Source organism: Ceratotherium simum, chromosome 3 (genome assembly GCF_057802395.1).
Source record: "Ceratotherium simum simum isolate JZ-2026a chromosome 3, ASM5780239v1, whole genome shotgun sequence".
Taxonomy (NCBI): domain Eukaryota; kingdom Metazoa; phylum Chordata; class Mammalia; order Perissodactyla; family Rhinocerotidae; genus Ceratotherium; species Ceratotherium simum.
In genome coordinates, this window is record NC_141902.1 from 40,190,398 (window position 1) to 40,206,464 (window position 16,067).

Sequence of the window (16,067 nt, forward strand, 5' to 3'; positions counted from 1 at the left end):
TGTAATATTCTAAAAATCATTCCTACTACAATTTATTTCCTAACCTTTGTTTTCCAAAGGATACAGGGTAATCATGGTCCATTGTTGAGCAAAAGGGGATGAAGATCAGCTGGAAATTGCAATCAGGGAGAAGGTTCAGGCCTATTCCTTAAAGCTAGGAGTAATGCCAGGAAGTCTACAACCTTTACCCAGGTCAAGGCAGTTGAATTTTAAAAACTCTTAAGGAGGGGTGTCTTTAAAACTTGAATGTTCCCCTACACACACAGTAATTAAAGGAATTTTGACATGTGTTTGTACATAGTAGGTACAATAGTAATATTTAAATAGAATTTATTGGAGTGTCAGATTGGACCTCCATCCAACAAGTATTTTTGGAGCAACTACTAGGATAGAGAAGTGAACTAGACAGACACAATTCCTTCCCTCAGTCAAGGAATTGCCCTGTCCCAACCAAGGGCTTTATGTCATTGTCCAGGAAAGATAAGTGAGTAGTCTTATAACTAAACTATGGAATGACAGAACTCTTGTTTAACTACATAATTATTGACATCCTAGGAAATCTCATCCTACTCAAAAGCTGATTATAAGTTTCATAATTTCTGCTCTACATATTCTCCTTCTCTCCTTAAACATCAAGGCCAAATGTGATTAGCCAGGGTTCATGACCTACTTTGCCAACCTAATGCCATTTTACATCCCCTTTTTCATTACTGTAGTCAATAGGCTTAGTCTAGTTTTAACGTCATACTAGGCATTATTAGATGGTCCCTATGATTAAGAATTCACCTTCATAACTAGTTGTTCTTTTATTCACCAAAGTCTCCAAAGAGCACAGGTTTCTCTCACACAGGGAGAGAGTGGTTGGGTACATTTGGGGCTGCCATATGGGAGTGTCTTCCAGAAGACGTCATGTGGGATGGGTCCAAGAGTAGGCATGGGTTGCTTGAGGTTGGGTTTGGGATCACAAAATGCATATGGAATAAACCAGGACTTCAAGGTCTGAGATCACTGAAAGAGAAGACGAAGGCAATGTCTGGGCACCGGAACACAGCTGATACATGACAACTTCCTAACATCACTAAGGAGGATTAGAGCTGCAGAAAGATGAAAAATGGACATTCAGTGGTGAAACTCAGAAAGCACACAAGGAAGTGACAGCATTGGCTTTTGAAGAACAAATTGTGGTAGAATTGTTCTTAACCTTGTCTTCATATCCTCACTAGTATGATATACCATTTTTGAGACCCTGATGGAGTAGAGATTCAGGGTAGAGAAATTCTCTTTCTTTCTTAGCTAGTTTTTCTGGTCTAAAAAGAAGTACAATCACTAAACGAGGAAAAGGCCTTTCATGAACTCTCATACCTACCCCAGAGCTCCATACCAGAATTTTAGAACAAAAATATTCAGAGGTGAAATGGAGAAGCAAAAATTATTGTCTAACTTCAGTTCTTAATCTGGCCCGCATCTCCAACTGCTGCAGATTAATTAATGTTATGAAACTAGGACCCAGCACCAGTCCATACCAAGTGCTGCTCCAAAACCAGAAAGTAAATATTGCTGACAAAACTCCTAAGTGCTCTAATGAGTGGAGTTTGAGAAATGAATAATTCCTTAACTGAGTATGATGCATGGATAAGGTTAGAGGTGGAGGGCATGCTTAATCTGGTAATCACTTAAAGAAAATGTGGGTAATTTCTCTGCAGAGAACAAGCCCAATTACTCATAATGTGCCATACTGGGCAGTGCTCAAGAAAATAGGCACCACTGCACTAATTTAGGTCTGGCACACATCCACATTCTCTTGATGACCACCCGCACCAATGCCTGCGCCCCACCACCACCATCTTTCTTTTCCCCCAAAAGTAGGAAATAATAACAGTTGATGGCACCATCTAAGAGGTAGAATAATGGAAGATGTTCCTCGGGCTTTGGAGTCATTTCTAGGCTAGAATTCTGCTACTACTACGTGGCTGAGAACATTCGTTTCATCAATGTTCTGCTTTCATCTGCTCCTGAAATTGGAGATGGGCTGTGGTAAACTTGGAAACAGGAAATACAGAGCAGCCTTTTCCCTTTCTGATCATATTCCTGCCAGTTACCTAGCACCTAACACACTTATAGCCTTGCCAGAAGCCTAGGTGAAGCCCTTCGTTTCCCAGGACTCACTCATGACCGTAACTAACCACTTCCCCAGAAAGAGCTCTTGCAGTCTCAGGGAAACTGAACCCTTTATTCAGTTTGTCTTCTGGGAGCCTTCATCTAACAGAGCCAACATTGCCTCTCCATACACTTAGGTTTGTGTTTGTTACTCAGTTTTTATACTAATCACCTTTCACGTTCATTTATATGCAAAGTTGTTAATAAAAATATTTAGGGAAAAAAGATTGCGTGTCATACTAAGCCCATCAAGATATCAACGTTGATAGTACTTGTAGAATTTAGGTATTTGTAGACTCTTAAGATACTATTAAGGTTTCAAGGATCGAAGACTAACAAGAAATACTGAAATGGTACACTTAGTACCAGCAAAGCCACTACCTTTTGAGATGTAAATTTCACAAGGTACACACAATTTAGATGATAAATTAAAACTCAAATTTTAAGGATGAATACCTAAGATATTTCACTGATGTCATAAGCCTCACCAGGAAAGATGATCCATTTAAAGGGGATAATTGAGGAGAGTTTAATGAAGATACTAATAAGAAGGGGGTTAGCAGTGTTAAGGGAAACCAAGTCAAGATGGTGAAGTGGTGTCCAGATCTTTCTGCAATGATGGAAATGTTCTACGTCTGTATTGTCTAATACTGTAGCCATTAGCCACATCTGGCTATTGAGCACTTAAAATGTCGTTAAAGCAACTAAGCCACTGAATTTTTAATTTTATTTAATCTCAATTAATTTAAGTTTAAATAGCCACATGCGGCTAATGGTTACCATATTAGACACTGCAGCTCAGGTTTAGCAAAGAGCCATTACAACTCCTAAGCCTGAAGAGGTAAGAAGGAACAATTACTGGAACGTGGAGTGATGCAGAATTAGAGCTCTATCTTATAGCAGAGGACATGACAGGCGCTATGGCCTTTGACAGGAGAATGCGGCACTGCCGACTTGCAGACCGGCAGGGGAAACGCTGGGAATACCCTGACTCACTCTTCCTGCCCAACCACCCCCCTGTGGTACCTCCAACTGGTGGAACTCACCAGAAACTAGAGGACAAGAAAACTCGTTGATGCAGTCCATAAAGGGCACAGAACAGTGAAAGGTGGAGAGTAGATCTGGAGCAAGACATTATCATACCATGTACAAAATGAAATGAGGCATCAAACATTTGGTGTATTAGCACTTATAAATCTAAATAAATAGGGAACCAGTGGCAAAAAGTGGAACAAAAGCATGTTGTTCAATGAAGTCCTACAAATGTGTCTTATTAAAGCTATCCTAGAGTTCTCTGCTGCACTAAACAGCACAATGCTTTAATTGAATGGCAACTGGGTTCCTTTCAGGTTTCATATATGAAGAATGAGGTCAATACCATGTCCCTTCAACTATATTCAACCTAGTATTATTACCAAGGATCCGTGTGAAACTCTTTCCAAAGTACTCTCTCAAATCACAAAGACTGGGAGTGGGAAACTTTTCACTCGACTTATGCTAAAGATCATTGTAACTCAATAAATGGATAAACTTAAGATTAGAAAATGGGAGGAAGACCAATAAACTAGACACAAGGATCCAAAGGCCCTTAATTCCTACTGTAGGACTATATGACCCCTCTCTTCAGATAGGCCTACTTATTTTTATTTTCATACCATCTCTCTGAATGTTGGTATGTGTTTTAACAACCTCTTTCACTTTCCGCACTGGATAGAAATAGGAGGGGTAAGGAGGAAGTGGTAATATCTATAGCCAGAGTCAAATCCTCTTTGTGGAAACCTTTATTGTCTACTTTAGTGGGTCCTCAATATATCAAAGTCCAGTCCTTAATGTCTAGCACTTAAGGAGGACACGTCTAACATCACCGTATGGGGGTTGAAGTAGGTGCCAAAGGAAAAGCAGTTCCCACCACCTCCAAGGAGCAGCAGCTGTTGCTCTTCAGGAAGGAGGATGCTGGTATGGTTGTGTAACATTAGTGGCCATGGCACACATGTTGTGTCAATATGATACTCAGAGCTCAATCCTGTAGTCAAATCGATAACAGTCACTCCAGGAACTGACGAGGAATGAATCCAGACCCCTCCAACCAGTAGAAGCTTCCCATTGAGCACATGAGCTGTGTGGGAGTACCTTGGGGTAATGGGAGGCTGGACAACTATTGACTCCCAGAGGAATCCACAAGAGATTGGTTTCAGAAAGAGTACAGAGCTCAATGGCTCCTCAGAAGCACCCAGACCTCCAGCAATAAGGGCTCCCCCCTGCCAGCTGCAGGCACTGTGGGAATGCCGACCTTCAGGTGCCTCCCCCTCCACCGGGATCCGAACCCAAGCCATTGTTCCCACATGTAGAAAACGCCAGTCACTTAGTACAGGTTCCACCACACTTCGACCCCCATACACAAACAAATATTTCTGATTCTCAAAGGACACTTCTGTTGTTGAATGCCGCCAACATGACAAAGTGGAATCTTCTTCTGGGCCCACTTTTGTTACTGTTACACTTAGGTCCTCACTGCTATTATCCTCATTCTTACAAAAACAGAGTTGGAGAATCCCCACGGCTGGAGTTACTGGGGACAGTCTCCCTCCCAGAACCAGAACCTGAGTATCTGAAAGTCTTGTCGTAGTGTGATAAAGGCGTCCATCCCACTGAGCTCCAGTCCCCCAACTGCATACTTGGTTACCTATCCATTCGAAATCATAATATCTTGAGAGCAAGTGAAACTTGCTCACTCGGCAATGCCTCCCTTCCTGCTCTCCAAATCCCCCTGCACTGAGAATAATGCCCGGGCTCAAAAGGACAGAGGTGTGGCCATATCTCTTAAGGTCTGGGCCCTGGCTGTCACTAGTGACTACCATGGCAGGGAAGACTCCTGAAGCGGATGCAGGATCTACCCGAGGAAACGCCTCTGAAGGTGGCAACACCAGAGTTTGGGAGAGAGTGTCTCCCCTAGAAGCAGCCAGAATGAAATAGTGGGCGCACTTCAGATGCCACTCTTCAAACTCGTCAAAAGGTTCAAGACTTTCCATGCGCCGGCGTTCTTCTGCGGGGAGAAAGCAGCGATAGAATTCATTCATGTCCATGGCATTGCAGGCAGTCCAGCCAGCCTGAAGGAAGCGGTGCTGCTGGGCCTCCACGTCGGGAAAGCGGTCCAGGCCATACAAAGGGGAATTTAGCTGCCGAAAATGTTGCAGCATGAACTGGCCAAAGGCGTCATGCGGCCTCATCTGCTCGTAGATCACGAAAAGGGCATTAGGAAAACGCTGGGCTGCCCAGGCGATGAGCGCCGCGGCATTATCCGGCTCCAGGTAGGTCAGCACGGCCTCAGCCAGGAGCAGAGTCGGTGCGGCTGCGTCAAGGCCCGCGGCGGCCAGGGCCTGGTCCAACCGCTGGAGCTGCCGCAGGTCCAGGCCCAGGATGCAGTAGTCCAAGCTCTCAAAGCACAGCGCTGACGCGGGATCCCCACTGTGGAAAGGCCCGGTTAACGCGCACAGTTCCGGAGTATCTCGAATCCTCTCCGCTTTGCGCCGCGCCACGTCGGGAAAATCTACCTCCCAGACTGCAGCCCCAACCAGGAGGCGGGCAGTTTTGAGGCGGAAATACAGCGAATCCGAGCCGGCCCCCAGCGACAAGATCTGAGCGCGAGGGGCGCCCGGGGCCGCGCACGTCCGCTCCAGAAAGGCGCGCACGCAGTGCCGCACGGCGCGTGCGCGGACGTAGTAGCCTCGGTGGATGAGCGGCGCCCGGCGCGCGGTCCCCGGAACTAGGAACGCCGCGAAGGCGTCGTGCACGTACCCGCGCGCGGCCAGGGAACTCTTGCTGAGGGCGCTGCTGTCATTGGTGCTCTGTACTGCCCCCGCGCGACGCTCACGGCTCCGCGGGCCCATGGCCAGGAGAGACTCAGGAGCGGCGGTCCGTCACGGTGGTGAGCTGCTCTCTCTTTCTCTAGTACCCACCTTCCACACTTCCATAGGAAAAATCACCCCCGCTCAGTAACTCCTCTTCCGCGGACAAATGTGCGTCACTTCCGGGCGGAGCGCACTTCGCCAATCAGAATTGAGGAGGGTGTAGCTTGTGCCACAATTCGACTGTGATTGACTTTGATTCTCCGGGACTGCGTTTTCGCGGGAAGACTGCCCGCTACGGTTTATTGTGGACGCGTGGACTGTGTCAGGGAAGCGTGGGTTGTCACTTTTCTACAACCTTTTCCGTCTGAAGGGAAAATTTATCTACGTTCTCACAGTTGACCCAACCGTTGATAAAAATCTTTAAGAGGTGAGTCTGTGGGGACTGCCAACCAGACCTCCTTGGACGGAGTCTGGTAGGGCAAAGCAGGGTTAGGACCACTGACCTTGGTGGGCAAGGAGAAGGTGTCGTTCCTCGGATGCTAATTACTAGTACTTACTAATTTATTTAATACTTTCATCGTTGCAAAAGAGATCTTATTTAAATCTGGAAACAAGTCATTGAGGCTAGGTGCAAAGTGAAGATACCTTTACAGAGGTGGTGATTCACCCGATAAATGTGTCCCCACAGATATATACTATTATTTCCCTTGTATTCTCGGCTCTGTGGTAAGCTGACAATAAGTAAACCACTCAGCCTCTGTTTCTCAGCTATAAAATGACATTCCCCTCCACTCTCAGAGTTCTGTGATTCTAGGGTAGTGTTGAATGTGCCCGCGGAGGAGGGAATCACGGGAGAGAGGTGGTTATTCCCCCTGATATGGTCTGAGTCGTGTTGGGGGTTTGAGATAACCATAAAATTTCTGAATTGGGTGTTTGAGAGTCATCACCAGTAGGAAACCGCTTTCAGAGATATTTAGGAGATTTTTAATTTATTAATTGGGATTTGGTCACTGGCTGGGGGTGCTGAGATGGAGAAGGAAATCAGGATGACTATGACTTGAAGCAGTATAGCATATGGTTAAGACCGTGAGTTTTGGAATCCAGCCAGTTTGGATACTGGAACTCAAAAGTTTGAGTCAGGATAAGGGTTTGGTAATTGAAAAGTGTCGTTCGGGTTTGGTGTTGAACAGCTCTTAATGACCTTAGGGAGAGCAATTTCTGTGGAGCAATAAGGGCAGAATCCATGGTTCAGTGATTGGGAGATAAGTAAATGGAGGCAACCAGTCTAAATTATGCTTTAAAGGAGCTTAGCTCAAAAGGAAAGAAAAGACAGGGCAGTAGCTAAAGAAAAATGTGGGATAAAAGAAAATTTTTTGTTTTTTAAATGTAAGCAGATACTGTACGTGCATTTTGGTCCCCTGAGAGAAATTAGCCAGTGGAGAGAGAGATTGGAGGAACAGAAAAGTGAGATTAGGGGCCAGCCCAGTGGCGTAGCGGTTAAATTTGCGTGCTCTGCTTGGGCCGCCCGGGTTTGGAACCCCGGGCGCAGACCCATGCATTGCTGCTTATCAAGCCATGCTGTGGCAGCGTCCCATATAAAGTAGAGGAAGATGGGCATGTATGTTAGCCAAGGGCCAGTCTTCCTCAGCAAAAAAAAAAAAAAAAAAAAGAGGAGGATTTGCAACGGATGTTAGCTCAGGGCTAATCTTCCTCACAAAAAAAAAAAAAGAAAGAGAAGTGAGATTAACTGCTGGAGTAATGACTTGGAGTAGATAGGAAGGAATGGGATCCTGGACATAAATTAGTCTTGGGGACAGGAGAATGAATCCTTTTTCTCTGATTCATGAAGGAAGAAAGGGTATAGATAAAGATAAGTTTAAGTGTGGGCGAGGACAGAGAGAAATAGAGGAAATTCATGCCTGATGGCTTTTGTTGTCTCTGTAAAGCTGGTCGCTGGGTTGTCAGTTCAGTATGGGGCGGTTAGGTGTGGTGGAACACTTGAGGAGTTTGGAATTGCCTCTGAAGGGAATGGGAGAAGGACTCCCTTGAGCTTCCTGGGCCTTAGGATCCTCGTCTCTAAAATGAGAGGAGTAAGTGCTGCTTTGTGAGGCGTCTCAAGGTTGATTGAGGGCTAAAGAGGAAAAAAGAAAGAGTTGTGTTGTAGGACTTGGAAAAAAACATAGCGCTGTAGAAATGAATTTTTTAGTGACAAATTAGTAAAATGTACATGATATGTTAGAAATATTACTTTTTTGGTAAAGAGCAGATCAAAGAAAAGTGATTCAAGAAGAAAGAGAATGGAGCAAAACTTGTGATTTGGGTGCCTTATGATTGTTTTCTGGTTATTATTTTTTTAATCTGTTTATTCTTATGTAAAATGGGGATAATAGTGCCTGATGGGTTGTTGTGAGGATTAAGTAAAATAACCCTCTAAGACACTTAGCACAGTGCCCGGCTCATAGTAAGTGCTTAATGAATAGTAACAAATGTTTTTATTATTCTGAGTTTCCTTTTTTGGGGGGGCATGAAAAAAGTTCTTTGAGAGACAGGAGACTTGGTGCTGGATCTGCTCTAACTTGGTGAAATATTAGTACAAATGTAGAAAGCTCTTATCTCAATATTTTGCCTTTCGGCTTCTCACTCCCACCCCAGCTTCTCCTGACCCAGGCCAAACCCAGCCCTGGAAGGTGGAATTTGGCAGGGCCTGGTATTATTGGTAGCAGTATCCTAGGCAAGCATCAGTAAAACAACAATTTTTTTCTTGACGTGTAAAGATTGTGCTTGTTTTGATGGCTTTCTAATTTCCATAGGTTAACGTTGTAGCCAATGGGTCAGTAAATTTGCTCACGACTGGTTAAAGGTCCACCGGAAGGGTGGTTTGAATGTGGCACAAAATAAGGTCAGGATCCTGGCGTAGCATTGAAAATGTTTATGAAAAGCTAACCATCTGGGGCCAGCCCGGTGGTGCAAGCGGTTAAGTGCACGCATTCCGCTGCGGCGGCCCAGGGTTCACCAGTTCGTATCTCAGGCGCGCATGGACGCACCGCTTGTCAAGCCGTGCTGGGACGGTGTCCCATATAAAGTAGAGGAAGATGGGCGTGGATGTTAGGCCAGGGCCGATCTTCCTCACAAAAAAAAAAAAAAAAAGCTAGCCATCTGTCAAATTTGTTACCAGCCTGTTACATAAAATGCCCTAAGCGCTTTTTCAGGCTGTCATTCTATTGTTCAAACATAAAAGTTCTTTCCTCTCACGGTTCATAATAATAAAACTATTTTGCAAGATTTAAAAAAAAAATTTAATTGTTTATAAACAATTATTTTATTTGTATATATTGCAAGATGATCACCACAGTAAGTCTAGTTAATATCCATCACCATACATAGTTACAAAATTTTTTGTTGTGATGAGAACTTTTAAGATTTACTCTCTTAGCAACTTTCAAATATGCAATACAGTATTATTAACTATAGTCACCATGTTATATGTTACATCCCCATGACTTATTTATTTTATAACTTATAACTGGATTTATAAGTTGTGTATATAAAATATATATTTCTATATAAAATATATAACATTTATTTTATAAGTTACAACTGGAAATTTATACCTTTTGACCCCCCTAACCCATCCCCCCCTGCCCTCTTCTCTATATTTATTATCTATATCTAAGAACTTGGGGGGTTTTTTTGGTTTTTTTTTTTTCAGATTCCACATATAAGTGAGATCATATGCTATTTGTCTTTGTCTGATTTATTTTTGGCTCAAAACCTTGGGAGTTCCCTGGGTGAAATTTGAAACTAGCCCCTGTACATGGTGGGCAAGGAGGGCAAAGAGAGATGGAAGAAAGAGGCAGACCACTCCAGATTCGTAGGTGGCAGGTTTAATATGGAATGGAACTTACATATGAGGCTTGTCTTGGGTGGTGGCAAGGTGAGTAGATCTCTGAACCTGCCTGCCAGAATCTTAAAAGTTTATATAGGGGCCTTAATGGGGTTCAGTCATATACACAGTCCAGATGGTCTCAACAACACATTACAGTCATGTGACACATTACGGACATTTCAGTCAACCAAGGACCACATATACACCTGTGGTCCCATAAGATTAGTATCATATAGTCTAGGTGTGTAGTAGGCTATACCATCTAGGTTTGTGTAAGTATGCTCTGTGATGTTCACACAATGACAAAATCGCCTAACCATGCATTTCTCAGAACATATCCTGATTGTTTTGTGAAGCATGACCATCTCTCTTAAGGCTGTGTCCTTGAAACAGCTTCTAGTTGTGGGAATGGTAGGCAGAATGTAAATTCCAAGGACAGAGGAGGGGCGGGTAAGGAGCCTCTGATTGCCTGGGTCCAGCTCTTGAGTCAGCCAATGGTCACATCCTCTTGATGACCTCGTCCAATACTTATTAATTATTTTTAAATAATTTAGTATTGTAAATTTTAATTTATTAAAATTATTAATAAATTATTTATTAATTTTTTCCAAATTTTATTGAGAAATAATTGACATCACTGTGTAAGTTTAAGGTGTACAGCAGGATGATTTGATTTACATATATTGTAAATTGAAATGATTACCACAATAGGTTTAATTAACATTCATCATCTCGGGGCCGGCCTCGTGGCGCAAGCCGTTAAGTGCGTGCGTGCGCTCTGCTTCAGTGGCCTGGCGTTCGCAGGTTCAGATCCCAGGCATGCACTGACACACTGCTTGTCAAGCCATGCTGTGTTGGCCTCCCATGTAAAGTGGAGGAAGATGGGCATGGATGTTAGCCCAGGGCCAGTCTTCCTCAGAAAAAAGAGGAGGATTGGCATCGGATGTTAACTCAGGGCTAATCTTCCTCAAAAAATAAATAAATAAATAAAAGGGAAAAAAAAATTCATCATCTCATATAGATACAATAAAAAGAAAAGAAAATTTCTCCTTTTGATTAGAATTCTTGGGATCTACTCTCTTAACAACTTCCCTATATATCATACAGCAGTGTTAACTATAGTTATCATCTTGTACATTACATCCCTAGTACTTATCTTATAACTGGAAGTTTGTGCCCTTTGACCACCTTCCTCCAGTTCCCCCTCCCCCTACTCCCTACCTCTGGTAACCACAAACCTGATCCCTTTTTCTCTGAGTTTGGTGGGGTTTTTTGTTTTTTGGTTTGGTTTGGTTTTTTTTTTAGATTCCACATATAAGTGAGGTCATACCCTATATGTCTTTCTCTGTCTGACTTCTTTCACTTAGCATAACGCCTTCAGGGTCCATCCATGTTGTCACAAATGGTAGGATTTCTTATTTTTTATGGCTGAATAATGTTCCATTGTGTGTATGTGTGTGTGTGTATATATATTACACACATATACCACAACTTCTTTATCCATTCATCCATCGATGGACATTTAGGTTGTTTCCGTATCTTGGCTATTGTAAATAATGCTGCTGTGAACATGGAAGTGCAGATATCTTTTTGAGTTAGTGTTTTTGTTTCCTTTGGATATATTCCCAGAAGTGAAATTGCTGGACCATATGGTAGTTCTATTTTTAATTTTTTGAGGAATTTCCGTACTGTTTTCCATAGTGTCTGTACCAATTTACAATCCCAACATCAGTGCACAACGGTTCCCTTTTCTCCAATTCTCGCCAGCATTCGTTATCTCTTGGCTTTTTTGATGATGGCCATTCTAACAGGCATGAGGTGATATCTCATTATGGTTTTATTTTGCATTTCGCTAATGACAGGTGATGTTGAGCATCTTTTCATGTACCATTTGGCCATTTGCATATCTTCTTTGGAAAAATGTCTATTAGGTCCTTTGCCCGTTTTTTAATTGGATTATTATTATTATTTATTTTTGCTATTGAGTTGTATGAGTTCTTTATATATTTTGGATATTTGGATAAGGTTATATATAAGGATATAACCTTACCAGATATATGGTTTGCAAATATTTTTTTCCATTCTGTAGGTTGTCTTTTCACTTCATTGATGATTTCTTTTGCTGTGCAGAAGCTTTTTAGTTTGATGTAGTCCCACTTGTTTATTTTTGATTTTGTTGCTTATGTTTTGGTGTGATTTCCAAAACATCATTACCAAGACCCATGTCAAGGAGCTTTTTTCCTGTTTTCTTCTGGGATTTTTATGGTTTCAGGTCTCACGTTTAAGTCTTTAATCCATTTCGAGTTAATTTTTGGGAGTGGTGTAAGATAGGGGTCAAGTTTCATTCTTTTACATGTAAATATCCAATTTTCCAAGCACCATTTATTTAGGAGACTGTCTTTTCTCCATTGAGTATTCTTGGCTTCCTTGTTAAATATTAGTTGAGCATATTCCTGGGTTTATTTCTGGGCTCTCAATTCTGTTCCATTGGTCTATTTGTCTGTTTTTATGCCAGTACCACACTGTTTTAATTACTATAGCTTTATAGTATAGCTTGAAATCAGGAAGTGTGATGCTTCCTGCTTTGTTCATCTTTTTCAGGGTTTCTTTGGCTATTCAGAGTCTCTTGTAGGTCCGTATAAATTTTAGGAGTGTTTTTTCTATTTCTGGGAAAAAAAAAAAGCCATTGAAATCTCAACAGGGATTGCACTGAATCTATAGATGGCTTTTGATGGTATTGACATTTTAACAATATTAATTCTTCCAACCCCTGAGCGCAGAATACTTTTCCATTTATTTGTGTCTTCTTCTACTTGTATCTTCTTCGATTTCTTTCATCAATGTCTTGTAGTTTTCAGAGTAGAGATCTTTCAACTCCTTGGGTAAATTTATTCCTAAGTATTTTATTGTTTTTGATGCTATTGTAAATGGGATCAATTTCTTTATTTCTTTTTCAGAAAATTTGTTGTTAGTATATAGAAATGCTACTGATTTTTGTATGTTAATTTTGTATTCTGCAACTTTACTGAATTCATTGATTAGTTCTAACAGTTTTTTGGGTGAGTCTGTAGGATTTTCTGTATATAAAATCTTGTCATGTGAAAATAGAGACAATTTTACTTCTTCCTTTACAATTCTGATGCCTTTTATTTCTTCTCTTGCCTGATTGCTGTAGCTATGACTTCCAGTACTATGTTGAATAGGAGTGGTGAGAGTGGGCACCGTTGTCTAGTTCTGGATCTTAGAGGAAAAGCTTCCAACCTTTCATCACTGAGTATGATGTTAGTTATGGGCTTGTCATATACGGCTTTATTATGTTGAGATATGTTTATTCTATGCCTAATTTGTTAATTGTTTTTATTGTGAAAGGATGTTGAATTTTGTCAAATGCTTTTTCTACATCTGTTGAGATAATCATATGATTTTCTTTCATTCATTTCATTCTGATGTATCATATTGATTCATTTGCATTATGTTCAAGTATGCTTGTGTCCCAGGAATAAATCCCACTTGATCATGGTGAATGATCCTTTTAGTGTGCTGCCGAATTCAGTTTACTAGTATTTTGTTGAGAATTTTTGCATCGATATTCATCAGGGATATTGGTCTGTAGTTTTCTTTTCTAGTAGCATCCTTATCTGGCTTTGGCATCAGGATAATGCTGACCTCATAAAATGAGTTTGGGAGTGTTCCCTCCTCTTCGATTTTTTGGAAGTTTGATAAGGATTGATGTTAATTCTCCTTTAAATGTTTGCTAAAATTCATCAATGAAGCCAGCTGGTCCTGGGTTTTTCTTCATTGGGAAATTTTTGATTACTGATTCAATCTCCTTACTACTAATTGGTCCATTCAGAGTTTCTTGTTCTTCCTGGTTTAGTCTTGATAGGTTATATGTTTCTAAGAATTTTTTTATTTCTTCTAGGTTGTCCGGTTTGTTGGTGTGTATTTGTTCATAGTAGCCTCTTATGATCCTTTGTATTTCTGTGTTATCAGTTGCAATGTTTCCTCTTTCATTTATAATTTTGTTGATTTAGGTCTCTCTCTTTTTTCCTTGGTTCGTCTAGCTAAAGGTTTGTTAATTTTGTTTATCTTTTCAAAGAACCAACTCTTAATTTGGTTAATCTTTTCTATTGTTTTTCCGTTCTCTATTCATTTATTTCTGCTCTAATCTTTATTATTTCCTTCCTTCTGCTAACTTTGGGCTCAGTTTGCTCTTCTTTTTCTAGTTCCTTAAGGCATAGGGTTAGGTTGTTGTCTTGACATGAGTACAGCCATGTTTGGCCGCTCCATTGACCTACAGCCACCAGCACAAAAAAGAAATACAAGGCTGCTTTCTGTGTGGTGGGAACTGGCCTTTTCCCGGGAACTGGCCTTTCTCCCACGGAGAAAGTTGCAAGTTGTAACATTTCAAGGCTCTTGGAGCGTCGTAGCCCGGAATGGACTGGCCATCTGTGCCGGGCTGAGACGATAACCAGAGAGAACAATGCACGTACACAACTACTGGGCTGGGACGTTAGCCAGGGGGCTCAGTGCACGTATGCCACTGATAACCATTTTATGCATGGGAACACTAAATGCTTGCTCTGCAAACTCTGTAATTGCTTACTCTGAAAATTACTGATGGTATAAAAACTGCTGGAAACTGAGCCCCGGGGAGAGTTCCACCTGTGGAAGGGACACCTTGCCCAGGACGTGTGATCCTTGCCCAGCCGCGTCGATTGACAGAGCTCTCCTGGCAGTGGGGCGTGGATGTTGTGAGTAACTGATTTGATGTGAAGTAATTGATTTGATATGAAGTAATTGATTTGATGTGTTCTCTTTTCGGTTAACCTGGTGTTTCTCTTTCTGGTTGATTTGTGTCATTTCTCTTCAGCCGATGTGGGTATTTTCCCTTTCCAGTCGGGCTGATGTTTTTTCCCTCTTAATATTTGACCTATTTGGATCTGTTTGCAGACTGTCACCTTCACTATCCTCTATATAATAAAATATACCTTCAGTCCATTTGTTTGGAGTGGAAAGTGTCTTTTACGTCTCCGATCGAATCCCCGAACCTCTCATAACAGTTGTTTATTTGGAATCTTTTTTGCTTCTTAATGTAAATGTTTATTGCTATGAGCTTCCCTCTTAGAACTGCTTTTACTGTATCCTATAAGTTCTGGTATGTTTATTAATTATTTACAAATTTCATTTATTAAAATTATTTCAGGGGCCAGCCCCGTGGCTTAGCAGTTAAGTGCGTTTGCTCCGCTGCTGGCGGCCTGGGTTCGGATCCCAGGCGCGCACCGACACACCACTTCTCCGGCCATGCTGAGGCCGCGTCCCACATACAGCAACTAGAAGGATGTGCAGCTGTGACATACAACTATCTACTGGGGCTTTGGGGAAAAAAAGGGAGGAGGATTGGCAATAGATGTTAGCTCAGAACTGGTCTTCCTCAGCAAAAAGAGGAGGATTAGCATGGATGTTAGCTCAGGGCTGATCTTCCTCACACACAAAAAAAATTATTTCAAGAAGTAATCAGTTATTGCATACTTGTTGTAAAACCTTCAAATTGCACAAAACTACATAAGATAACTAAAAGTAAAATTCTTTTTCTTGACCTTTGCCATTTCCAACCAACTTTCTAGTGGTAACAATTTTCTATGTATCCCTTCATATGTATTTTAGGCCTAAAGATGTAAATAAATAGGTGTGTGGCGGGGGGGCTGGCCCCGTGGCCTAGTGGTTGAGTTCTGGCATGCTCTGCTTTGGCAGCCCAGGTTCGGTTCCTAGGCACGAACCTACACCACTCATTGGTGGCCATGCTGTGGTAGCGATCCACATACAAAATAGAGGAAGATTGGCCCAGATGTTGGCTCAGGGCAAATCTTCCTCAAGCAAAAAGAGGAAGACTGGCAACAGATGTTAGCTCAGAGTGAATCTTCCTCTGCAAAAAAAAAAAAAAAAAATAGGGGTGTGTGTGTGTACGTACATATATGCTTTGTTCGTAAATGTCATCTTTTTAAACAATATATTTTGCAACTTACTTTTTGGAAGAAACACTATATCATAGAAGTCTTTCTATATAGTCATAGATATTTAGTTGGATGGATGTATAATTAATTTAACCAGTACTCTATTGATGGACATTTGGGTTGTTTCCAGTTTTTTGCTATTATAAATAATGCTACGGGAAA

The 16,067-nt window shown here is 41.7% G+C and overlaps 2 protein-coding genes across 5 annotated transcripts in view; one reads left to right on the forward strand and one right to left on the reverse strand.

Annotated features, from left to right (window-relative positions):
- Positions 1-3,922: 3,922 nt before the first annotated feature.
- On the reverse strand, positions 3,923-6,044 carry LCMT2 (leucine carboxyl methyltransferase 2). Its single transcript, XM_004421479.3, has one exon. The coding sequence runs from the start codon at positions 6,042-6,044 to the stop codon at positions 3,984-3,986; it is 2,061 nt and encodes a 686-aa protein (XP_004421536.2). The 3' UTR covers positions 3,923-3,983.
- Positions 5,938-16,067, forward strand: part of MAPDA (N6-Methyl-AMP deaminase) — a 28,271-nt gene continuing 18,141 nt past the window's right edge. For 3 of the 4 annotated variants that reach the window (XM_087426357.1, XM_087426364.1, XM_087426365.1), the window contains exon 1: positions 5,938-6,082. The gene's annotated coding sequence lies outside the window, so the exon portion shown is untranslated. Of the gene's footprint in view, positions 6,083-6,230; positions 6,433-16,067 lie in introns of those variants that run through there. The other variant, XM_014780637.2, reaches the window with a different exon arrangement.

What these genes read in the sequence shown, in the direction of transcription:
- LCMT2 (XM_004421479.3), bottom strand. Translation starts at nt 6,044, where the DNA reads ATGGGCCCGCGGAGCCGTGAGCGTCGCGCGGGGGCAGTACAGAGCACC.